The sequence below is a fragment of the Bidens hawaiensis genome, unplaced genomic scaffold (assembly GCF_021521415.1).
Source record: "Bidens hawaiensis isolate Kalapana, Puna unplaced genomic scaffold, B.hawaiensis_p1.1 tig00022878_1, whole genome shotgun sequence".
NCBI classification, from domain to species: Eukaryota; Viridiplantae; Streptophyta; class Magnoliopsida; order Asterales; family Asteraceae; genus Bidens; species Bidens hawaiensis.
In genome coordinates, this window is record NW_027493570.1 from 108053 (window position 1) to 134608 (window position 26556).

At 35.3% G+C, this 26556-nt stretch overlaps 1 protein-coding gene and 1 pseudogene across 2 annotated transcripts; both read right to left on the reverse strand.

The window, feature by feature from the left end:
• Positions 1-536: 536 nt before the first annotated feature.
• Positions 537-4491, reverse strand: LOC143566376 (uncharacterized). The gene is made up of 2 exons (XM_077053102.1): positions 4191-4491; positions 537-900 (listed from the first exon to the last, which is right to left on the reverse strand). Exons 1-2 carry the CDS (start codon positions 4416-4418, stop codon positions 718-720), a joined length of 411 nt encoding a protein of 136 aa, XP_076909217.1. The 5' UTR covers positions 4419-4491; the 3' UTR covers positions 537-717.
• Positions 4492-23021: 18530 nt separating this feature from the next.
• LOC143566377 (TMV resistance protein N-like) lies at positions 23022-26207 on the reverse strand (annotated as a pseudogene). Its single transcript, XR_013141222.1, has 4 exons — positions 25466-26207; positions 24190-25283; positions 23812-24096; positions 23022-23718 (listed from the first exon to the last, which is right to left on the reverse strand). The product of XR_013141222.1 is annotated as a TMV resistance protein N-like (transcript).
• Positions 26208-26556: the final 349 nt, after the last annotated feature.

Below are 26556 nucleotides of genomic sequence, written 5' to 3' on the forward strand. Positions count from 1 at the left end.
GATTTTGATTTTTGAAGTTTAATGTTAAATATGTTTGTTTTCACTTTGACCCAAACCTGTTTTGGCCTAACCCGTTCTAACTGGAACCTAACCAGTTCGTCCTAGAGCCCGGTATGACCCGTCACCCAACCCGACCCACTCGTTTTCCAAGTCTAATCCAAACATAAATAACATTTACCAACCAAACTAAAACCAAACAAATTGGGTAGTTTGAAACGAAAAACAAATCAGTTTAGTTTCATACAAAAGAAAAAGGAATATAATTCTTGTTCAATTTTGACTAAACAGCCGGTCGACAAACACAACATGTTTAACAAAACATGCTAGTGGATTTGACACGAAACTGACATTTTTATACTAAATCCAAACCCACGAAATTTGTGTTACGTTCGCAACGTATCACAAATTTACACCCCTAACTACCGGTTAAAAAAGAATAATAATAAAAAGATTTACGACCCACTAACAGTGGGACGACTGTCAAAAATAACCACCATCATATAGACCCGTTTATTCCCAAACCGATTCTACAAAGTCGTGGACCAGTTTACCGCAACACAATAAATAAAAACCAATAACAAAACTCGTGTCGAAAGATACACTACAACGAATCACTCAACTACAGCACACTGCATACTCTTTAAGCTTCACTTGCAAACACTCCTGTTCGGTCAACAAAATCGTGAACTGGTCAACGCTCAATGACCATGACGGCTCTCACTTCTCGGGCTGTTCCTTGTCGGGATCCTCTTCCTCCTCTTCCTTTTTTTCTTCCTCCTCCTCTTCCTCTTCTTCTTCTATTTGAGGATCGTACGGTAACGGAGGCGGTAATGGTGTTTTCATTGGACTAAATTGAGGAAAGATATCGGGCCTCCTACCGGGCTTTGGCCTCTCCCATTCCTGTCATATAACACGAATCAGTCAACTGTTTGGACATCTGATACAAAATGTAACGAAGAAACATGGAAACATGGTGTAGAAGAATGTTATGTTTACTAAGGGTGTGCGTGGTGCGGTTTTGAGCTAAAACCAAACCGTAAACCAAAACTTCGGTTTTCGGACTTTGGAACCGTTCAGTTTCGGTTTTCGTGTTGGTTTCAGTTTTTTTGGTTTTTGCCATTTCAGTGTGAAAATTTTAGACCGAAGATAATGAATTTAGGTATATATATTTTTGTTAACTGTTAACAAATAGACTATTATATATTTGACCAAATATATTTGAGTTACATGTTTATTAAATTCTTATAAATTACTTAAAATAAAAAATAAAGATATAAAAACTTAGAAATTCGGTTCGGTTCGGTTCGAATTTTATTGCATGCAAAACCAAAATCGAACTGTTAGTTTGTTTCGGTTTGGATGTTTCGGGTTTTTATGTTTCAGATCGGGTTTTTTTGGGTTCTTGCACAGCCCTAATGTTTACCTTTATGCTTTATGAGATTATAAACCTTTGACCTATTAACGCGGTCAAACGGTTGAAACTCAAGACATCTGGTCACCAATCATGCGCAACATTTTTAGACCAAAATTTATCTAGTTAGGGATTTAGCCACTACAATCTTATTTTCTAGGGCCTTCTGGTAAATAATCAGTACTAGGGGCGGCAATTCCTTACCCGACCCAAAAAATATAGATTTTGGGTTGGCTAACACAACCCGTTTTCTTAAACAGGTCAACCCGAACGCGACCCATTTGAAAAACGGGTCGACCTGGCCACCGGTTATTAATTTTAAAAAAGTTAATATTTTTAATTTTAGAGATAAATATACAAAAACAATTAGGTCTATGACAAATTACTAAAATGTTTTATATGAATAAGACTAATTAATTGTTTAAATTGTCACTAAGTCACTAGATATTACTCACATTCGTAAATGAACGTTAAAGGGGTTGACCCGATACACGACACAAATTTAAATGGGTCGGCAGACACGACAAGAATAAATATATGGGTTCCTATCAGCCCGACACGAATGACACCTCTAATCAATGTTGATAGTTTATTTAATTATAGTGGACTCAACATACAACATAATAACATACTTGGTGTGAATGTAAAACTCATTTTGAGAAATGACGTAACAATGCAATGTACTGTGTTAGCATGTTGCCTGTTTGTGATATTAGAGTGTCAATATTTGTGCATATAGTCGTTCTTCATTCTTAAAAAGGCGGTGTTTGGAATTGCATACTCAAACTGAACATCTGATTATTCTGAAATAAAAAACGACCAGTTTTTGAGCGTTTGAATTAACTGATGATTTAATCATTTTAGAGTAAAATGGTCAGTTTCTGATAATTCCAACATGCAAAAGTAGCTTATCCAATTCCAAGCTGATTATTCCAACATGCAAAAGCACTTCAAATACAAAAAGCACTAAATCTTCATCCTTAGACTTAATCTAAAACTTAATTTACAGGTTCCTCAGAATCAGAATTGTTACAATCAATTTCTAATGTGATGTCCTATTTCAGATACACGATACCTAAATTGAACACTAATCACGAAAAACTTGAGACGATTAGGTTTAATGTAAGAATTCCCTTTTTGTGTCAGCAATTGTACTAGAGGTGCACAGACCGGTTCGGGTTGGTCAGTAAAAAGTCAAAATCGGTTTCTTGACGGGGTTGTAATCGGTTAACCCTCTGTCTTTGACCAGTTCATTTTGGTTTCAACATTTTAGAACTTGTTTCAAGAGTGTAACTGAACCGAGCCCAAACTTGACTCATGTTGACTTATGAAAGCTCGAGCTCTTTTTCTAAAGCTCAAGCTCGGCTCGTGTATTGTTTCTCCATGATCGGGCTCAGCTCATTCATTATTTATTAACTCATTTGTATATGTTTTAAATTATTTTTATATATTTTGATAAAAACATTACGCGAGCCTAAACTCAACTCGAGCCCATGTAGTGCCTTAGACAAGCCAAATCTAAGCTCGAGCTCAGTTGTGCAGTGCAAAATTAAAAAATAAAAGTCAAAAAGAGGTAAAACTAAAAAAATACACGAGGCTCATTAAGAAGCCTAAACAAGCTTCCCATATAAGACTCGAGCTCAGGCTTGATAACTAAACGAGCTTAACTTGAGGCCCATGCTTGAAAAAGCTCGACCAGCTTCGAGCTTTTTATCAATCCGAGCTCAAGTAACTCGCAGGCAGCTAGGCCCGTTTTCACTTTTCACCCCTAACTGGTTTCAATGGAGATGATTACGTATCGGTCCCGAACCTACCGTTTCAATCGGTTCCAAGCTAGTTCATATTTGGTTTTTACTTTCTAGTATGAACAATAGTACTAAAGGGCAGTGTCGCAAAAATCCCGACTAGGCACCGAATAATCCCCGATTAATCGCTAGTCCCCACTTCACTGATTAATTTTGGGCTAGTCGGCTAATTAAACCGGTCAACGGTCATATCCAGCCAAAATCGACAGTTTTCGGCAAGATTCTGGCCAAAATCAGCGGTTTCCGGCAAGATTCCGACCCAAATTAGCGGTTTCCAACGAGATTCCAACCAATTTTCGGCCAAAATATGTTTGTGTATATATAAAACCAAATATTACATATAAAAATGTGTCCGCGTATGTATAAAACTGAAAAATATATATTAAAGTCCGACCCGATTAATCCCAATTAATCGCTAGTCCCCACCCGACTACCGACTAGCGGTTTTTGCAGTGTAGAGGATGCAGAAACCATCAACAAAAAGTTAAAACTAGTTTCTTGACCGGTTTAGGTCGGTTAACTGCCAGTTATTTATTGGTTCGGTTTCACTGGTTTGGAACTAATTTCACCGGAGAGGATTACAATCCAGTCCCAAACGTACGGTTTCAATCGGTTCCAAACTAGTTCAGTTTGAAACCGGTTCTTGACCCGTTTTGGTCGGTTAACCCCTGGCTTTTACAACGAAAAGTATTACAAACCGGTCCCAAACCTAAGGTTCCAATCGGCTCCAAATGTTTATACAAAGAACACTCAATTCTATAAATATTTTTCACAAACTCAAAATCAGGTTTAACTAATCAACAATTACTAGCTTAACATCAGACTAAAACATCAATTAGCAAAACCCTAAAATAATAATAATAATAATAATTACTAGCCTAACATCAAACTAATACATCAATTAACAAAACCCCAAAATAATAATAATAATAATAATAATAATAATAATAATAATAATAATAATAATAACTTACAATAGGGAAGTCGAGAGGGTTACGGCGCGTGAGCTTCTCTTCATCTGGAGCCATACACACAATCCTCATCGTATACGACGCCGTTTTGGTTTTGGTTTTTATCATCCTGTGGTGTCTTGGAAACAATGAAACTGAGGATGAAGAAGAAGATAAGGTTATAACTGGTGATGATGATGGTGGAGGCCGTGAATTTGAGGGTGAGTGTACGGAGGTGTAAATCGCCGACATGTTTTGTCAGTGGTTTTTCTTGAGGGTTTTGGTCGGACGGAGGTACTTGTGGCACCAGTACCACCAACCAACCGCCTTTGAAGAGATTATATAAAAAATGGAAATATAATTATTTGTTTGTTTGTTTGTTTATCAACTTGACATTTTTTATTTTACAGGTTCACATTTTAATTGTTACCAACCTCCACATTTAGAGTTTTAGACTTAAGTGTTGTGTACCAAGGATCAGATCGGGCCGTACCCACATATGCATCTGTACCTGTACGGTTGTATTTGTACCTGAAAGTACATCTAAAAGATTATTTCAGGGGTAACCCAATTTTTATTTTTATTTTTTTACCATATATTGGTGCACGTCTATGAGAATTTAAAAGCCCTCAAGGGCTTTGTACATATTTGACCCTTATTTTTTTACATTTTTAATTGGGTTAATGTCTAATAACTCTAGTTGTTAATAATATCGTATTTGACCCTAGGCGGTATTAAATGAAATTTACGTCAAAAAGTAAAACGGATTATTTGAATAAAATTTATATCAAAATATAGACAAAAATAAACACGGCATAACAACTTATTGCGGAGTAGATAATAATCCATTTGAAGTTACAAAAAGTTTAAACAAAAATATGTCAAATTGTGGCTTAAACATAAATTATCAACAATATCATAATATATTTATATCTGATTGTCTGTTGCATGTGAATAAAGTAAGAAAACAAAATATATTTTAAAGTTATAAGAATATATAAATAAAACAATAGAGTAAAACTATTAATGAAATAAGATATAAACTAAAGTAACTATACCAACAAATGTATAATTAAATAATAAGTAAAAAATATAAATTATGAATGAACTTTTAGCTTTCTATTATCAATATTAATATTTTATAATTTTAATTTATAAAAAGTCAAAATTAAGCAACAGTAAATAAAAAACACTTTACCTTTTTTTACTTTCATACACAGTGCATTTAAAAGAACCTAGTCTATACCTAACTACAAAATAAAACCTACCTTTTATCCTATCATCTTCTTCATCCTTCAACTCTACATCACCGGAAAAATAATTCCGATGAAAGTATGAACATTCCTCATTTTCTTCCTTTATCTAAAATTTGTTTAGGGTATCCTAATATTTGCTTAGGGGTAACCTAATACATGGAAAAGGGAAGAACATTTTTTTTCTCACTAATTTTACACATCACCGTGAAAGTTGAGGGGTAACCCAGGCTACCCCTGAATAAGCCATAGATCCGCCACTTAAGTACATGTACTAAAAAGCAGTAAATCTTTGTATCCATACATGTACGGTTTGTACCCGAATTATATGGTACGTGCACGTGTACCGGTACGGGTACGGTGGGTATGGTACCCGCTTTGGTAACTCTATGTTCTTTTTTTAAAAAAAATCTCCATTAAATTAGGTATTGGTAACAGTACGGTACCGACAATCAATTATCTATAATACCAAAACCGTAATACCACAACTAAAACATAATACCAAAAGTAAAAATGAAACAAATCAATCATAATATAAAATGCATTCTCTTTTCCATTTCTTTGTTTATTTATTCCTCAATTTATATAGAAAAATAGGAGACAAAGTTATTTAATGATAAAAAGGGGTCAATTTACACTACCATGCAAAAAACTGGGGGGGGGGGGGGGGGGACCCCCGGCCCTAAGGAAGCTTCGTCCCTGATACGAATAGACAATATGAATATACACATATTGATTGAGAATGAATTTATTTAACTAATATATATTATGTTTTGAAAATCACGCTTGAAAGTTAAGACATGAGTTTTGGAAACCTAATAAAGCTCCTACATATTCTAAACGAGTATCAATACCCGTAATACCCATACTTGTATCTATACCCTTACCCAATAGACACGTATGGGTACAGGTACGAGTACGGATACTGAACAGGTAGGGGTATGCGTTTTTGGGAAAAAAATCTCATCCCTATTGTGGATTGAAAAAAAGGCATTATCCATGCCATGTAGGCTGGATGGTAAACACTCGGCAGAGCTTATAATTGAAGGTGCCATCCTTGGCCACTGTCATCATGTACACGGTGTTTTCATATTGATTGTTGTGCAATCCCCCCCCCCCCCCCCCCCCAAGCTGCTATACAATAGTTTAATTTAAAAAAAAACTTAATAATTATTTTAAACCATAATATAAGCAAACCCAATTTACACCACACTTGTGTTCTCTCTCCAAACCATACAAAAAAACTCTTGTATTCTTCTTCTTTTTCTTCTTCAACAAAAAACCCTCACAACACAACCGAACCAATGCTCGACCTTCAACGCATGGGACCCGATGTGGAGAAGCATCCGATGTGAACCTGCAACCAAACCAATGCCCACCATTTTCTACTCAAGCACCCGAGTCTCAACCGTCATCCACTCAAGTACCCGAATCCAAACCTTTACATACGCAAAACAAACAGACAACCTCCAAACGAAAACACACAAGAAAACCAAGCAATGAACCGAAAGAACCTTAACCCTAGAGGGAGATGCGGTCACCCGAGGAGGAGTTGGCATTGGCGAAAGCATGGCTTGACTCGTTGGAAAACTCCATCGAAGGTAATTTGTGTGTGTGTGTGTATTTGTTCTTTATGTATGTGTGGGCGTGTGGCTTGACTCCATTGGAAAACTCCATCAAAGGTAATTTTTGTATGTGCGTGTGTGTGATATATATATTTTTTCTTTATATATATATATATATATATATATACTAGTTTTTATCCCCCGTATTACAGGGGTTGTTTTATATTGTTTGTTCTAATATTTATTTATTTTTTTAATTTATATTTTTTTTATTGTATGAACGTTAATAATATACTTATGGTTTGATGATAAATTGTTTCACAAATAAATGGGATGTTATAACCCCGTTTAAAAGCTATATGGTTTTGATGAGACCCAACACCCGTTTATTTTTTTTACTATGAAATTGGTTTTTAATTATAAATAATACTTATGAAAGTTAATAATATACTTATGGTTTGATGAGACACAAGACCCGTTTATTTTTTTACTATCAAATTGGTTTTTTTTTAATTTAAATAATATATATATATATATCTTTTTTAAAATAAATAAGATATTATTTTTTATTATATCCTATTATTATAGGATTTTTACATAAATAATCTGGTGAGAATAATTTTTAAATTAATGAGATGTTATAACCCGTTTAAGGAATATCTGAGTTTGGTAAGACCCATACCCATGAATTCGGGTCAAATGCATGAGAAGTCTCCATTTAATAATCAAGCAAATCTGGTGACTCCAAAAAAAGGGAGAGCGACCACATCGCGACACGTAAGATTTTTATGTCTTCGTTTATATATATATATATATATATATATATATATTATATATATAATATATATATTATAGGGGATGGTAAGGCTAGTAAATAATTTTTGAGAACACGAGGAGGATTTCTAGTAAAAGTTCAAGCACAATGGATCCGGAAGTTAAGGCCCAATTTGATCGTTTGGATCTTAAACTTGAAGAAATTGTCTCAATAAAAAAAATCGGCATCAGAAAGAAAAAAAGTGGACGACGAGAGACAAAAGCTACTAGAGGATTGAAAAAAGGCTTGTGCAAAAAAGGACGTTTTGGCTTTTATCGGGAGAGACTTCTCGCACCTACCATCGGAGGATCGGGCTTTAATGGAATAAGATAAAGAAGTTTACCGTGGAAAGTTTCGCCGTGGTGAATTTGATTCATAATTTTATTTTTCTTTTTATAATTTACCTTTTGCTTAAATTTAATTGTGACGCTTTATTTAGTTTGAACATTGGCTTTTTTTTTATGTTACACTTTTGGTACAAGTAAATTTATATTTATTAAACAAATTAAATAAATAAATAAATAAATAACAACTATTATGTGACATTTGATACGCGGCATGATAACTAACAAAACTGGGCTATCCCACAACGCATAAAATATGGGATTGCCTCTTTGCCTATGTGACAGTGACATGGCAGAATAACTAGCAAAACTAGGTTATTCCACAACACACAACCTTATATAGTTAAAGAAATTACCAGAAAGGCATCTTATAAAATACACGTTAACTTTTTAGCTTACAACTTTCTAAACCTATCAGACTAGTCATAAGGAACATGTTGGTGAAGGAGGACATGTTCATTTTGGCATAGAATAAATCATAAAAAGTAAGATATGTCACGTGCCACACCCAACTTAATGCGGAAATGCTGGGACGTGAACTGGATGCTCACAACTCACAAGGTACTATCATACAATTTAAATATGACAAAATCTAATTTATTTATTTAAATTCCATCACGTTCACGTCTTCTCGACTTGTTAAATCAAACTAGTTGTCTTTATATATATATATGTGTGTGTGTGTGTATAATCTAAAGCCAATCTATGTGTTCTTTAATCTTCACTTCAAACCAAAGAATAACCTGCAATATATATATATATATATATACATATATAGGATTGATTTCTTTCGAGAACCGCTTTGAGTTTTAAGAACTCGAAAGAACTCAACGTAACAACTTTTTTTTTGAATTTTTTTTACACGTGTAATACGTAAGTGTAGGTAATATACAAAAAATTACCGTAATTTTTACACACCGAATCGACTTTTTACACATATGTAACTAAAATTTAAACTTGTGTAATCAACAAAAATCTTTATTCTCTCTCCTGATTCATTTTTAATCAATTTTAATCTCAGCCACATATTCTAACTCATTTAAATAAATGTGTGGTCCAAAATTGAGTTCTTAAAGTTCTTACAACTCATCAAGTTCTCAAAATATCCCTCCCATATATATATATATATATATATATATTGTCAATACGTGGTTGAGTGAGAAAATCAACAGCTTTCGACACTAAATATAATATGAGATAAAAATTGCAAATCAATATCATGAGTATCAACAATTAAATGAAAGCAAATAATTGGTGTCAGCTGACCAAGCCTCACGAACGGACTATGGCTACTATGATGACTTGCTAGAATCAGTGATGGGCCCCACCAAATTGCTAGAATCAAACAAATAAGCAGGTAAGTAAGTAGCAAATATACATTTAATTGATCAACAACACAATACTCATGATTTACTAGTATGGATAATATGTAGTATAAAAAATAATATTTTATACGCATAGAGTCCATAAAATCATTTGAAAACAGTAAAATAGGGGAGTGATTACTCACCTTGGCGATTAAGCGAGTAAACCGAGAGATAAAATAAACGAGCAAGGTTATCGTGACAAGTGTTATGATCTAAACAGACCTAAGACTTATACAAAATAAAATAGAGTAAAAACCGAGAACATAGCCAGTGGAATCAATCCCAACGGATGTATAGAACTTCTGTTATGATATTTTTAATAAATAAGCGAGATGGTACTTACCAGAATCCGAAAAGTGAGTTGGGAGTCGAGTTTTGGTCAATACACTCAAAATTGCATTTTGAACAAAAAAGTCTTATGGACCTAAAGCTAGTTTCGACCCGAAGATAGAGATATTGACAAGTCAATTAAGCTTGACTAAAACACCCTTAACGGGTCGGGATCAAATTGACCACCGAAACTCTCTCAATAAGTGAAGTTAATTGAGGGCTTTTGTTTATTGAATGAAAGACTATATAACTACAGAAGATAACTTACCCAAAAGAGAAGAGGAACTATGAAGAAATTGAGGTCAACGATGTCTTCAATTTCAAAGTCAACAAAGCTTGAATAAGCTTGTTAAATTAATGAAGATTAGGATGGATGAAAGAGGGAATTTGTAGGAAAAATCTTGATGACGACTGAGACAAGTGATTTAGGGTTTCGGGGAAGTATTAATATGTATAATACAAAGGTTAAAGGGTTTAGTTAAGCATTTAATCGATTAAGGAAATTGAATTATGTATTGCTGACCAAAATCGGGTGTTTTGATCAATATAATCTTAGGGAATTAGTGGGGAATGAACCTAGATATTATACTAAACTATGTTACTTTTCTTGGGGCTCAAAATTCATGATTTGGGCTTGATTAGGAATAATTTAGCCCTTAAAACGAATTAACGAGCCACAATAACAAGAATTGCCCAGACACCTGGACGCGTTACGCTTCCAGGTTGGTCTTCCTCCCCACGCTACGCAGCGAGGGAGGGTGGCCAAATCTTTTCCAAATTGTCAATTTTAGTCCATATGGTTCCAAAAATGCATTTTTTAGCCATTATAAGTAGTTTTAAAGGTTTATAAGCATTGCGTGACAAGGTTACCTGATAGTCTAGGTTGGATGTTTGACCGGATAACCAAGATAGTCCTTTTGTTGTATTACATCAATTTTTGTTGGGTTGTCTGTTATTTTGGTTTAATTTTTTTTCATACTCTACTTTGATAACAATTTTTTCGAGTGGGTTTGGGCTTATTTGAGTTGGGTCCATGTTAATATACTTTCTTCTCTACTTTTCAAGAAACTCTCGACTTCTGAATATATAAGTGGGCTATTATTTTGCTCTTATATGCACAAATGCAAGTAGAGGTGTACAAAATCGTTTTTTCCCAAACCGAACCGGTTTGGTTAAAGCCTGGTCAAAACCGGTTAGACTCAAACCGGCGGTTTGGTTCGGTTCATGAACCAGTTTGGGTGAAACCAGTTTGCTTGTCAAACCAGTTCAGGTCGGTTTGCCATGAACCGGTCTCAAACTTGTTTTCTTTGTACACCTCTAAATGTAAGTATGCAACTATGTGAGTAATTAGTTGAAAGCTATGGTTTTATGAGTGGTTATATATTTCTACTCGCAAGTCGCACCTCTAAATTTTTTCATTTACAAATTCTCATCCACAAATTCTTCTTCACACTCTTAGTGAAACAGAGTAATGATTCAATGAGTTCGAGGAATGGAAAACCCATTGTTAATCCAACGCCAGTATAAATTATTGTCTTATAGAGATGAAATTTCATAATCGTTTTCCCTAGATTTGACCAAGTTAATTAGGGTACATCAAACTAACGACTCCCTCCAATTTTCCTATTTAACCACGTATTGAATTATGCGAGGCATATAGTAACATGGAATAAAAAAAGAGTCGCGGCTTCCTTCGATTTGGATGCTTTTATATGTACTTTGTAAGATCATACACATTTTTATTTTTAGAGTAAATTACAAACAGGATCAATATATTAGAAATTATGGATTTAGTCGTTTCATTTATCTCCATTCTTCGTTTGCGATTTTATTGATTTGAATTGGTTTGGTCCCAACCCATATCATGAAACTTTACGTGAGTGGTCTAAGACTAATTTATCATCAAAGAAGTTTTATGATTTCATCTAAGAAGTTTTACATAAAACTAGTTATAGATTTAAGTTTAGAATACATGTAAAACATTTATTTACTAATGACACAAGCATTTTATTAAAACATAATAACCGATTTAAGTTTTTATCAATAGATATATTATCATCCTTATTTCCTATATAGTTAGACATCGGCTTCGAATCTATTTAGAATAGTTTTATATACCCTCTAGAAGATGATGGAAATAAGTACATCATCTATGAGGAATTGTTTATAACAACAAAAGACCAAAATCAGAAAATCTGTCACTTTCATGTGGATGGCCGATGCCAATATTGATTTTGCAACTATTTACCATGCCATTTTATATTATTAAGTTAACCCATGTAACTAGCGTATTTAAAATGATAGTTTAAAACATTTTTGTTTTAAAGTAAAAGATAAAAATAGGCATGATAAAGGGACATGAATCTTGCACCAACGAAACTATCAAGTTGTTTTTTTATTAGTTTAGTGCTCACTTAAAATTTTGATTAGTTCACGTGACACCAATCCATGTTGACATTTTCAAGTTGTTGTTTTTTTTTGTGTTAAATTCTTTTAGTTTACGGTTTAATGTCGGTAACGCTGGTAACAGCCAAATTCTATGTTTACGACTTAGTACCTACTTCGAGTTCCTTTGGTATCGGTAATGTCGATAACGAGCTAATCATGAGTTTACAATTTAGTGCCAATGTCGTCGATACCGTGTAAGGCTATATTTAGGAGGCTTATGTATTAGATAACATTTCTATGTAATTTTACGTTTCGTTTAACTATTGTACGGGCCCGAAGCCTTTTGGTTGTAAGAATCCCATTTGGCCGGCCCATTTGAGTCCATTAATAGAAAATAGGAGCAATGGAATTCCCTATATAAGGGTCACTATTCACTCTATGGCCTCTTTGGCATCTTTTGATTATTTAACAAAACTCCATCTTTTCATTTTTTATTCTTTTGGTTTTGGCATACTTAATCCGAGATCCGAGTGTTAGTAGACAATAGTGATTTCCGCTTACTATTAACACAGATTGATCTGAAACAAGTTGTTAAATCCATCCGGGAACCTACATACCGGCCGAATTTGTGCCGCTTCGCTGTTGCGAGACATGAGATATTGTTATCGTCGGTACCATCTTTTTTTATATAATTCTTTTTTGTTAGATTCCTTTTAGCATACGATTTAGTGTCTGTATTGTTCCTACGATAACGACCGAGCTCAATGTTTACGATTTAATGCCAATGGCTTCGACACCGACAGAATTCATGTCGGTTTGCCGCCGCAAAGCGTGGTTTTTTTTGTTATCGTTGATCCTGTTCAATGATTCCAGCCAATTTCGCATTAATTATTGGGCGCAACAACATGTATTTTTTTTTGGTCGCTGCATTTTTTTTAAATTTGAATATATTAATTTATTGTATTTTGGTGTGAATGATTTTTTTTTCCTTTGTTCGTTGTATTTTGATGTTGACACGTTTTTTTTACTTTTATCTTCATTTCTGTAAACCTGATGCCTTCTGAAGTAGTGTCGGATTGACACCGTAACACATGTTTTTTTTACGACTTAACACATACACCGTCAGTTCTGATTGAACCAATTCTTAATAATTAAAAGTAAAAGCACCATACCGGTGTAACACTCTGGGTAAGACAGTTAAGTGTCACTTGGCCTTTATATAGTTTGTGTATTATGTTAATTAAAATTATAGGATTAATAACGACCTTCTTTCTTTACTTTTTATACCATTTAATAACTTTTAATTATAAGCTAATGCATTGCCCTGTCATTTGTCACATCTATACCACAAGCATATTATTATTTTCTTATAAACTACAAATTGGTATATATAAGTTTAAATAACCAACATAACTTATATTAAAAAGATTATATTTATTTATGAAAAGTATGTTAACATATAAAAGACATTAAATTTATTTTACAAATAAATCACGAGCTAATAGTAGACTTTGACTAGCTGATTCAGCCTATCTTCATGATTGTGACACATTCATAACAACAAATGGTAACATTTTGTTACCTTTATACTAAATAAAATCATGAACATATTTCATGTAAATAGTTTATTCTTCTAGCAAGCATTTTATATGTTATATGCTCGAGCAGAGAACGAGCACCGTCCTCTATCTAAGAAAACCTCAATCATCACGCGAACAATGAAAGCCAACTAATTGAGTCGTTAGAGTGTCAATAGAGTTTGCACAGGAGAAGCCGCCACGGTGCCACTATAAATCAACACCACATAAAGTCGTTTGTGTACATACTAGTATGCTGGTTTCCACATTGATCAAGATCTCGAAATCACAAGTCCAATGTGGATGCTCTTAGAGCTCCACAGTGCCAAACCTATACAAATCGTCACATAAGATTCTAATTTTTTCTAAAATATCATCACTTTCTTCCACAACACCAAATCTTCACAAACCACATTTGAAAGGCTATTAAAATTGTAGATATAATATTTATACATATATGCATGTGAGAGAGAGAGAGAGAGATAGTGGCCCTATGGCCCGTTAATCCTCAAATTTACGGACAAACCCCACCCACAAATGACAAACCACACCAACAAACTTCCCACATCGCTCTTTCCTTTGCATCCTCATCTATCCCATGTTACATCACTAGAACGAGCATTCACATACCTTGCGTTGTGGATGCTCTGAGCGATCTCCAATACCAACAATTATTATTATAAATTTAAATAATTCAAACACATTTTTATAATAATAATAATAATTATTATAATTAACAAAGTATAACAATGATGTCTTTTTTAAGAATGGGTGTCGATATCAACAAAGGTGAATAAAACTTAAAAAAAATATTATATGGCCCCCACTTTGCTTCGTGACATTTGCACTATATAAACAAACAATGTTCTAACAAATGTTAATAGTTTGTCCAATTTCAACTACTCATGGACACTTATTCCTACTTAATCCGATCATCAACTGATTATCGCAGGAAAATTCGTCGAAAAGCTACCTTTCAAAAACGGTGCTTAACTGTGGCTAAGCAGCATAGAACGCGGTTCTACATACTCCGAAGATGCGTCTCTATGCTCGTGTGTTGGAACAATCACTCCGTTTCTGATTGATCATTTTAGCTTTCGAATTATGCATGTGGCTTTGATCTTTCATATGTAAATTACGTTCACCCAGGCAGTGAGCTGACAGTGGTGGAGATTGAATTGTTACTAGTTATTTTGAATTGTATGGAACAAGTTTTCGAAATTAATGAATGTTTCTGAAAGAAAATTGTGGTTGTTTTCATTCATGTTAACGTTTATAAGGGGTGAGCAAATCTCGGTCCTACCAGAAAAAGCCAAAACCTAGTATGCTATCATGGTTTATATGACCAAGATAGCATACAGGTTTTGGTTTTTATTGCTGATATTAATAATGATATTAATAAGATCACATACTTGACAGCTAGTATAAGGCAGAATACTAATATATATAGGATTATAATTATAATTAAATTGATGAAGTTATTGTGAACAAAGGGGTATTAAGTGCATTAATTAGTCCACGGTTTAAAGACAAATTCTAGCTAAGAAGATCATAGTGTAATCTTTGTATCATAGTTGCAGCCCGTAAACATAGGATTTATATCAAACCCAAACCACGTTAAATTGCAGTGTTCTTATTTTTCTTTATTTCTGCATGCAATTCGTTAAATTCGCCACTTGATTCAACTGCTGAACTAGATCATAATGATAATATATTTAAGTCGTTATTATGCAAGTTTATTTTATATAAATAGAGTCGGCTAGCTTCTATCCTATATGTCTGGACTTTGGAGTCTATTTAGTATGTGAAAAACGATGGCTATTTATAATATACTTACTAGAAGATGAACGAAATCAGCACATTATCTATGAATAGTTTATAACATCCAAAATAATGGCTTAGTCAAAGTTGTAACACCATTCTAAACATGCAAGAGACAAAAAATAAAATGTCTTCTTCATGTGTAAGTGCCAATATCGAGATTGCAACTATTTACCAGCAGCCGGACAAATGGCTTTGGCCAAAAGATTCATGGGACGCTTTTCGGTTGCGTCCATGAAGACCATCTTGTTTGAAGTTCGAAGATTCCGGTTCCTTTTATAATGAGATGGAATAGCCGGGTTCCTAAGACGGTTAATACTTTTGTGTGGAAGGTGGAAATGGATAGGATCGTGACGTTGTCGATTCTTAGCTTTAGAAACGTTGAGGTGTTGAGGTCGGTTCCACAGTTTGTAGGCTATGCGGTGAGTATACTGAAAGTCTGAAACTAGTGACCATCCTCTTTACGGTACTCGTTTTCCTTGTTGATTTGGCAATTGTAAGTAATGGGTGTCGTATCCCTATCATTTACGCTTTCTCGGTTCGAGATTTGCTTAAAGTTCATGAAGCTAGTAATCTTGATCAAAGAAAAAGAAAATGGGTTACACGGCATCATTTTCACTTAATGTTGGTGTATTCGGAAGACAAGAAACATGCTTATATTCAATAATAAAGCGGCTTGTATTTCCAAGGCTGTAGGAGTCATTAAAGCCTTAGGTTACATATGGATAAAAAATAGATCCTATGGGAATAACATTTTGTGGAAGGATTGGTATAATTTGTTATTGTAACTCTTGTTTTGTTTGTTTGGTTCTTAGCGCCTTGATAGTTGTTTAATAAAACTTCTTGTTCCAAATAACATAAAGAAAAAAATATATATGTTTACCATGTCATTTTTATATATTAAATTAAGAGAAAACTTTATAAAATAGTAACATACTTGCACCCTCTCTGTATTTTCTATGTTCATGTAACTTGCGTATTTACAATAAAATGTTTATTGATAACAATACAACAACAATATTATAAACCGACTCTTAAACGTCACAAGAATGCCTTAACACTGAAAGAGAGGGAATGAAGCTCACTTTTTGTACTTGTGAAAAATAACTCACAATTTACTTGAAAATAGGAATGTTAGATTAAAATAATCTCAATTATTGACAAGTGATAAATAATAATCTCAACTAACCTTGACTAACAAAATTCTAATGTCGTTAGCCGTCGATCGTAAAAAAAAGAACGCTTTTGCCAAAAAACTCAATCTTGTCGTCAAACCTCTTTGTAACCTTAGTTGGACCTCCAGGACCCTTTCTTCTGGTAAAAGCCCCGGTTATTGAGGTCGTTGGACCCTAGAATCACCGTCGGAGTTAGTTGGTAGTGGTTGGTCGGTGGTGAGTCAGTTGGTGGTGGTGGTCAACGGTGGTGTTGGCTAGAGGTGAGTAAGTTGGTGGCGTTGTTCAGGTGGTGGTTATCGGTAGGTGGTGGTGGCGGTCGGCGGTGTTGTTCAGGTGGTGTTGATTGTGTTCAGGTTGAGTTTTCCAGCATAAAAGGTTGATTTTTCCAAGAAAAAATATGTTTTTGTGGCGACTATGACTAACGACGTTAGAATTATGTTAATCAAAATCCGTTGGTGGAAAATATGTTAAAATGTGGGGCCGTTAACAAACATTTCGTTAGTTTTGACTGTTATTTAGTTGAGATTATGTATTTCCAGCTTTTCTAGAAAATATAATAGATTATTTAAAGAGGAATCTGACAAATACAATTTGTACTTAAAAACTGAATGTTTATACAAATTTTGTTATGATTACAATAACTATTGGTGTAAAATATTTAATTATTATGAAATAGTCACAATCATGAAGATAAGCTCAATCAGATCGTTGAAGCAAACTCCTCTCGTGAGTTTATTTTCTCAAAAAATTTAATGTATTTTTATATATTAACTTAATTAGTTTTCATAATTACTTATAATATGTGTGTTGATTTGGTTATTTAAAATTATACATGTCAATTTGTTGTTAATAAGAAAATCATATGTTTGCTGTATATTTGACAATGCCATACGTGAATTTATATGCCAATATTAATTAAACGAATTATAATTAATCCTATTTTATAATTTACATACTAAGATTTATCAAAATGGTTTGTGTGAGCTTTTAATACGTAAAGCAATGGTCGCTCTTGTGGTTCTAAACCTGAGTATGTGTTACATCCACTGATGAGAGAGGTGGTATCTAGAGACTAGAGAGAGAAACTACCTTTGGTTGGCTCTAATTCTGACTATTGTTGTAGGTCCTTTGACCGGATTTAACAACACTATTACTAGTCTACTTGGATCAACCTCTCCACTAGCTAGCGGAAATCACTAGTGAGGAACGAGATCTCAGATCTTGTTTGGTTATTATTTGCACCGTGAGGGTAGAGAGAAGGGAGAGAAGAAAGAGTTTGGAACTTGTGGATAAGATAGTGAAATGGCAAAAGGTTGTTGTGTGCATGAGATACACACACTATATATAGTGTGTGTGCTCATGCACTATCTATTTTATTAACGGCCCATTGGGCTCTAAAATACATGGCCTTGGGCCCAAACATACATACAAACGATACATATCAAACAAATACGAAAGACTAATACAAAAATGGGCCTAACAATCTCCCTCTAGTCTTTGGTATTTGTCCCGTTAGCTTCAATCTTCAGTCGCACTCGGACTCGTACTCGAAGATATCGTCATTGGTTTGGAAGGGATACTTCTCAACAAGTATTTGGACGAACTTGTTGAACTTTCTGACGATAGCATCCATATTGTCTCGACGAACGTCTTCAATCGTGCACAGAGGTGACTCAAGAAGCTTCATCAAGTCAGCTCTGCAGAACCCAGCCAGTTCATGTTCATCAAAGAACCGGAGGTCATGAGATCGTTCACAGTGATTAATGACCTCATCGTGAGCGTTGTCGAACTCCCAAGCAACAAAGTCGTGAAGAAAGTCGTCATCAAAGGGCATGCCCTGAAAAATAGGTTCTCCATGCTCGTCTGTCATCTTGTATCTTCGTCCTTTAGATGGCTTCTTGGTGAAGGGGTTGATTTCCTTTGACTTGTATGATCTACCCGGGTTTAGAGTAAACTTTGGGTAGTCATTTTTCCATTCATGATTTAAGAACCGTTTGAACCATCCCTCCACTGTTCCTTCCTTCTCACCACGACCCACTGTTTTTCTGAAGTAGTTCATATCCAGGATCGTTAAGGTGTGCATATCTCCATAAGTGATATATGTCAAATCACCATTTGCACGACGAACATCCCAACTTTTGTTTTCCTTGTGCCACCTTGCATATAGGATAGGATCGGAGTCATGGAACGGCTTTGATCTCCACCTCATGCTTGCCATCCTGCTCACACCATAATACTTGATACACTTTCTTGATCTTTTGCGAGCATGCTTGGTAGAGGGAGCGACAACTGGCTATTGAGCAACGGGTTCTTCAATCACCCTCTCCGGAGTGTCCGGATTAGGTGAGTAGTTGATGTCATCATCACTATCATCTTTATTCTCCACGGCTTCTTGAACTAGTGAGCTGGTACCTGTAGCAGAATAAACGTTAAAAATAGAGGCAATTTCAGCTTCGACTGCAGCGTCAGTCTCACGTGTTTTGTTTTCTTCACTTGGCGATTCCTCCTCCGCCGTCTTATTTCCACCAGTGGCATGATCATCACCACTGTCATCACCATTTCCACCACGAGGATCATTGAAACTGTCATACTCGTAGTCATCATCATCATTACCTTCATCCTCTTCATCCTCATTTTCATTATCACCATCATCATCGTCATCATCATTCGTTTCATCATCATCTGTTTCATCATCATCGTCATCACCACTTCCATCACCTCTACCACCTCCTTGAGCTACAGGTTATTGTTGTTGAGTAGAACTTGTTCACCCGTAGTAGGTATAACAAGTGGGGAACTTGTGGAACTGACCTGCACAGTTGTGGCGGCAGTAGTAACCACGAGTTCAGTGCTTACTATGGTTCCAACAACCGTAGGAGGCTCATCTATACTCTTCTTCACACCAGAACCTCCTTCTCCAACATCTTTCTTGGTTTCGCCGGTGTATAGGAAGCCATGTAGCCTTCTTTCAGCTCTGACATTTTCGGTGTCAGCGACCAAATTGGCAAGAGCTGTTTGTCGTCTATTGCTCTGCTCGGTCCTTGGCTCGTTTACACGCAGAAAGACACGGAAAGTCTCTATCAAGTGATTCTTGAGGTTGTTCACATCCTCGTCACTCAAGCTCATTACCTCCATAACTGCAAGGAGCGATTGACAAGTGACTCATTTACACGACCTTGAGTGTCGCGTTTTTCTTCTATCTCACCTTCAAGCTGCTCAACCATATCACGCAGCTTCACACTTTCACCTATGAGTCTATCCACGTCCCTTGAGGAACTGGATCCACCCTCCAACAGACTGACTCTTGAGGCAAGTTTCTCAAAGTCTATCCAAACTCAATCAAGTTTAGAATCCAAATCTCTCCTGAAGTTGTTATGTAACATCCCGTTTTCTCGTTTCAGTTAATAAAATAAATTGTGAGTTATTATGAGTTGGGCTTGTGTTGGGTTAAATGAATATGAGTTACGGACTTGGATTAAAAAGGAAAGAAGAAAATACCATGGGCTTAAGCCCATGATCCATAATATATAAACCATAAATTCTCATTAATTCATTCATATCACATATTCCATACACCACCCAAAACACACACTTAAGCTCTCTAGTTCTCTCTTTATCCTAGTCGAAACCAAGAGGAAAACCGAGCATCGACCCGAGGTAATGATAGTATGATACTGTATGGATCCAAACCCGCTAGATCGAGTCGCAAACTACGAGTCGACACCCTAAACCGTTAAAGTCACGAGATATGGGTGGAATCGGGTATGAACCGAGCAAAAGATGAGCCTAGGGGTCACCCTAGCTCAGATATGGATCGAATGGGACGAAAAATGGTGAAAAACGGTGGAAAACTAGTGAGATCTCGCTTTTCCAACGAGATCCCAGTTTTTCGGCTTTGACGGCGCCGAAAAGTGGGTACGAGGTTAGGGCAATGTCAGAGAATGTTCTGACATTCTCTGACCTAAACCTAATTCGTTAAAGGAAGCTTAACGAACGAGTCTTAATTCGTTAGCGGGAGTTTACGAACTAGCCTTAATTCGCGAGTTAATTTGTTAATAAAAGAATGACGAACTAGCCTCATTCGTTAAGGTCCAATTCGTTATGATGACCAATTAATTATAAGGTCCAATTCGTTATAATAGAAAATTCGTCTGGAAGGCAGATTCGTTATAATAGTCAGTTCGTTATGAAGTAACGAATGGGTTCATTCGTTATGAACTCCATTCGTTAAGGGACTGGGACGAATTGGAAGTTTGAAAGAATGACAGAAAGGTCCCTAGACTTAGAATAAAGGGGTTTAATTACATAATAGCCCTTGGACTTTGTTAATTTATGAAAGATACATTTAAAGGTTAACGAGTAACGATTAACTAACCGGTTAACGAATCAATGATGTAAAGCTGGCTTAGAAACTTAAGATTAATTAAGTAAGCATCAAGAATGTTTAGAACGGTATTTAATATTGTATTTAATAAACAATTAGTCGTGCACATCTCAAGAAAGGAATAACAACGTTTCAGGTGAGTTTCTAGCCCCATTTCCTTGTTATGTTTTCGGGGCTGTGTGCATACTCATGTGATAGTTAATACACTTACCTTAAATGGTAAGTGTATGCCATGTATGATTTGTATGTTATTTATGTATATCTTAAATGTGAATGAAAGCTTGTCGGTACGTGAACGATTTTCGGATATTGCATGTACTTACAAGGGAGGTATGTATATGAAAGACGAAGGTGTATGATAGATATATGTACCACATATGAGTATGGATAAATGATTCAGGAAAGTATATGTATGTTACGGGTATGTAAAGACAGTATGTACGAAGATGAAGAAGTAAGGGATCAGACCCTAATAATATCCGAGATAGTGAAGGAAGGGATCAGACCCTAATAATATCTGGGATAGAAAAGAAAAGAAGGATCAGACCCTAATAATATCTGAGATTATTAAGTACAGTAATTATATAGTATGGAAATAAATATAATAAAGTATGAACGTATGTATGAGATTATGTAATGAAAGTAACTTAGTAAAGAAATTATTATGTATCTTCGGATGCATAATTGATGGTAAGTGTAAGTATTGTATGTTACCTGATTAACTAGAACACACTCAGCGTAGCAGACTTTTAGTATGCACGCAGATGAATAGATTACAACAACTAGCTTGAAGGAGACACATGGTAGGATTGGGAGAGATTGGCTTCTGAAGATCTATAATGATGTTTGATATTATATGTTATGTTTTAAAAAGACAAGTTATGAACGTTTGTAATAAATGGTTGACTTTATTATTCCGCGAAAGTTTTAATTAACTATGATATTTAGAACTGTGTTTATGAGTAAATCCAACGTCCAAAGTGAGGCACCGGTAACGGGGCCTTACATGTTAGCAAAGTTTGAAGCGGAAGGAAGATCAAACTCTAACCCAGAGATCTTTGACTGAAGCATTTCATTCTCAACATGTAGATCAGCGTGTCGCAAAGAGTTTTGATTAATCAACTCTTGTTGATTGTTGATCCTTGTTGATTGTTGAGCCGGCCGTGACCAACGTGGCCGTGACCAACGAGGACGTTGGCCCTTAAGGAGGGTGCATTGTTACGGACTGAAACCATTGCAAGGTATGAGACTTGTCCCACATAGGTTGTATGGGCAATTGATGTGGGGTTTATAAGCCAAATGGGTTCCCTCACCTATCAGATTAGTCTTTTGGGTTGAGTTCTTCTGTTTGGCTTGTAACAATGTTTTTGACATAATCAAATCGAATAGAGTAGAGATAAACAGTTTATTAAAAAAACAAATAAAACATGGGAAATTTTTATTTACCTGATTAAGATCGTAAGGAGATACCCGGTAGGTGTCCCAATAGAATTCTTTCACTGACGTAAAACCATATGACGCAAGCTGCTCCCTGGACCCATAGATACACAGACCTTTTAATTGGTAAATGCTATGTGGAAGACGATTTATGTCTGTGCCCTTTATATCTAACACTTTCAAACATTCTAAACTCCCAAGTTCCTCAGGTAATTTCTTAATATTTTGACTAAAGGTGTGCCGTAAACATTTTAAACATTTCATCTTACACATGCTGTTCGGAATATCTCGCAGAGATTCGCAACATAATATCTCTACGACCTCTAAACACTCTAATCTTCATATATTCTCAGGTAACTGCTCAAGAAGTAAGCATTTTAAAATTTCGAGTGATTTTAGATGTTTCATCATACAAATGTTATCCGGAAGATGCTGAAACTGTTGGTTCTCTAAAGTTAGCATCTGTAGACTTTCTAACTGCCATAGATCTGGATGAATACTTCCTACAAGTGTAACTGTAAGCTCTGTTAAATGTTGTAAGCCGCAAATAGTTTCTAAAAAATACTCTAGGTTTTGGCAAACACATGGACCAAAGGAAATAAGTTTCTCAAGATTTCCACTCCACGAGGATATACGTTCATCAGATTACATGAAAATCCAAACCTTGGCAAATTATTTTCAGGATGCAGTGGGCATACATCTTTGCAATCAACTTTTATTTTAAGTGTGGCTACAGAATCAAGATCAGCTGAATCATGCCGTTTGTCAACACTAAAATATGCAAAGTTTAAGCAGTTATATAACCGAAAGTCGATAAGGTTTTGTAGACATCCCACCGAAGAGTGAATCTCTTGAAGATAAGAACATCCTTCAAGATATAATTCCTCAAGATGTGGAGTCATCCCAAGGTTAAGGTTACTCACCCTAGAAGAACGTAGGCTGAGGACTTTGAGGCTTAGACATTCAACGGGATATTGGAGTTCTACAAAGTCCCCACACCCATCAAGATTTAACACTTCGAGACGTGGAGTCATGCTAAGGTCAAAGGTTCTCAACTTTGAATTTCTGAGGTCAAGGAATTTAAGTTTCTTAAGAATCTGCCATAAGAAAAAATTGGTGCATATCATTGCAATGACAAAATAATATCATTATATGCATTATGCTAAACAACCGATCAACTATTATTCTACCTTTCTTTCTCCCCCTTCCCATAGTTCAACTATTTTGCTCTCCTGCAATTCAAGGTTAACAAGCTTAGTTGCTTGAAACGTTTCAGGTAAAGACCGAAAAGGGTAGTACTTCCAACATAAAGATTGTAAAGCATCTGGTAAGTGTTGTCTAACTTCATTTACTTTGTATACACTATATTGCTCATAGATGTAAAGTAATCGAAGTTCCTTCAACTTTCTAAGACCTTTCATCATAATTGTTGGATTCGTATACTTTAGTTTTATACTTCTTGTTGCTTTGGTTCCCTATAATAAAAAAAGAAAAAAAGATGGAATGAAAAACTGTAATAACCAATAAAAGTGTCCTATTTTTCACTTTTCAGATAAACAGAAACTTACTGTTTTATGGACCAATATATCTTCAATTTCCTCTTTAATCCATAATCGACTATGTTTTCTAGGTTCGTTAGGGGGCAAACGTCGAACAATATTCCACCCCATTTCTTCTATATGATCATGGAAGCCCAATCTGTCTTCGTCTGAAATAGTTATCAAAGATTTCTGCTCGATGACACTTAAACCAATTTGAGCATTAAATCCACAACTTTCAAGTATTCTGATTACTCTCTCTTTTTTCACCCTTCAGTATGCATACAACATCTAAGAATATTTCTTTCTCATCATACTCTAGACCATCATAGCTTATTTCCAATCTTTTCAAAGTTTTCTCTAGCGGAATTGTTTTAAATCTTTCTATGGCATCTACCCATTCACGCACAGTTCTACCACAAAGATGTGAACCCAAAACTTTGATTGTTAAGGGAAGACCGGCAGCGTAATGTACAAATTTTCTAGATAGCTCTTCATACCTGTGAAATGGAATCTCCCTCTGAAATGCATAATCAGTAAAGAGGCAAATTGCTTCCTCGTTTGATAACAGATTGACATCATAGATTAACTTCACTCCATGTGCCACCAACACTTGGCGATCTCTTGTTGTGATGATGATTCTACTTCCTGGCTTAAACCAAGTAAGCTCACCTGCTAATGCCTCAAGCTGGTCTATATCATCCACATCATCTAAAACGACAAGAACCTTTTTACTCAACATCATCTTTTTCATCTTGTATTTCCCGTCAGTAACACCTGCTACAACTATGTGTTGATCATTTAAGACATCTGAAAGGACCTGTTTTTGCAATTCCTTCAAACCGAAGCCTTTTGAAACTTTTCTTACATTCTCAACAAAACTTTTACCATCGAACCAGTTGGATATATAATCAAAAACAACTCTTGCCAAAGTGGTCTTCCCACCGCCTCCCATCCCCTTGATCCCTATTATACGAACATCATCATAATCAATTTCTAAAGATGATACTATATTCTGTACTCGAGTACCCATGCCTACTAACTTTTTATCAATGCTCGAATTGATGAAATGTGTCTTTAGTGAAATATCTTTAACAATTTTTTGGATGAATTTTGCTTCGTGCCTGTGTTATAAAGAAGATTCAATCAGATTACTAAAAGAAACCCTACATGAACGGTAAATGTCACATTTTTAACATACAATCATATATAAATCAGTAGCACAATGATTTAATCATTTTCCAGATCAATCTTTCAAAAAAAATAGAAGGAAACGCAAGTAAAGAATATAAGATGAAGGAACTACCCATCAACAGTGGTCTTTAACTCCCACCCAGCCAGATCAGCTGCTTTTTTCAAAGCATCTATCCATCTACCAGCAACTTCTTTCTCAACATGTTTTGCAAAGGCTTCTTGAACTGCCCCAGTTTGGTTGCGGACTTCAGTTGGTTCCACATCATAGAAGACGGGGTAAGCAGTATGCTCCATCGTCTTGTGGCACTCCATGATCTTTAGGAGCTCATCTAAGCACCATGATGAAGATGCATAGTTCTTGGAGAATACGATGATGTAAAATCTGGACTCTTCAATGGATCTGATGAGCTGATCACTTATCCTTTCTCCTTTCTGGATTTTTTCATCATCTTTGAAAGTTATAATGCCTTTCTGTTGAAGAGCATGGTAGAGATGATCAACAAAGTTCTTTCGTGTGTCTTCACCCCGAAAGCTCAAAAAGACATCATACTTGAAGCTCTTATGAACTGATGAAGCTGAAGTAGACGCCATTGAATGTAAGCTTCGAAGATCGATAGTATAAAATGAATTCTTTATTGATTGGGGAAAAAGTTAATAAACTTAATGGAAACTGAGTTGGAATATGACTTTGAGTGGAAAAAGTAAAGGTCCTTATTTGTTCAAGATATGAACAAGATTCTTTATCTGCCTTTTCAACAAAAAGAATAGATAATTCAATCACCAAGAATTTAATATATATTTCATATAAGTTCAGTCCTCTTATAGATAATTCAATCACCATGAGCCCCAGATTCGGTTACACAATAGCTAGATCTATGGTATCAAATATAGGCTCGAGCTCGACTTCAAGCTCCTTTAAATATGGCCTAGGTCAACCCAACCCAGTACTAAAAAATGACATGTTTAACCCATTAGCAAACACACTCAATCATGCACAAACAAGGCTACGTTGACCCGTTCTCAACACATGTTTACCATAGAGAACATTGAGCTATTTTAATATTACTTGAAGCAGTTGTAGGGTTTATTCATCTATACAACTAAATATAATCCTCAAGATTCATAATGAGCTCATGAAGAACAATATAGTCAACCTGTCATGTTTTTACTTGTATGCGCATCAGCTAGTAATTTTCTTAAAGA

What these genes read in the sequence shown, in the direction of transcription:
- LOC143566376 (XM_077053102.1), bottom strand. Translation starts at nt 4,418, where the DNA reads ATGTCGGCGATTTACACCTCCGTACACTCACCCTCAAATTCACGGCCT. An exon ending in ACCCTCTCGACTTCCCTATT is followed by an intron (nt 901 to 4,190) that starts GTAAGTTATTAT and finishes GTTATATGACAG; the next exon opens with GAATGGGAGAGGCCAAAGCC.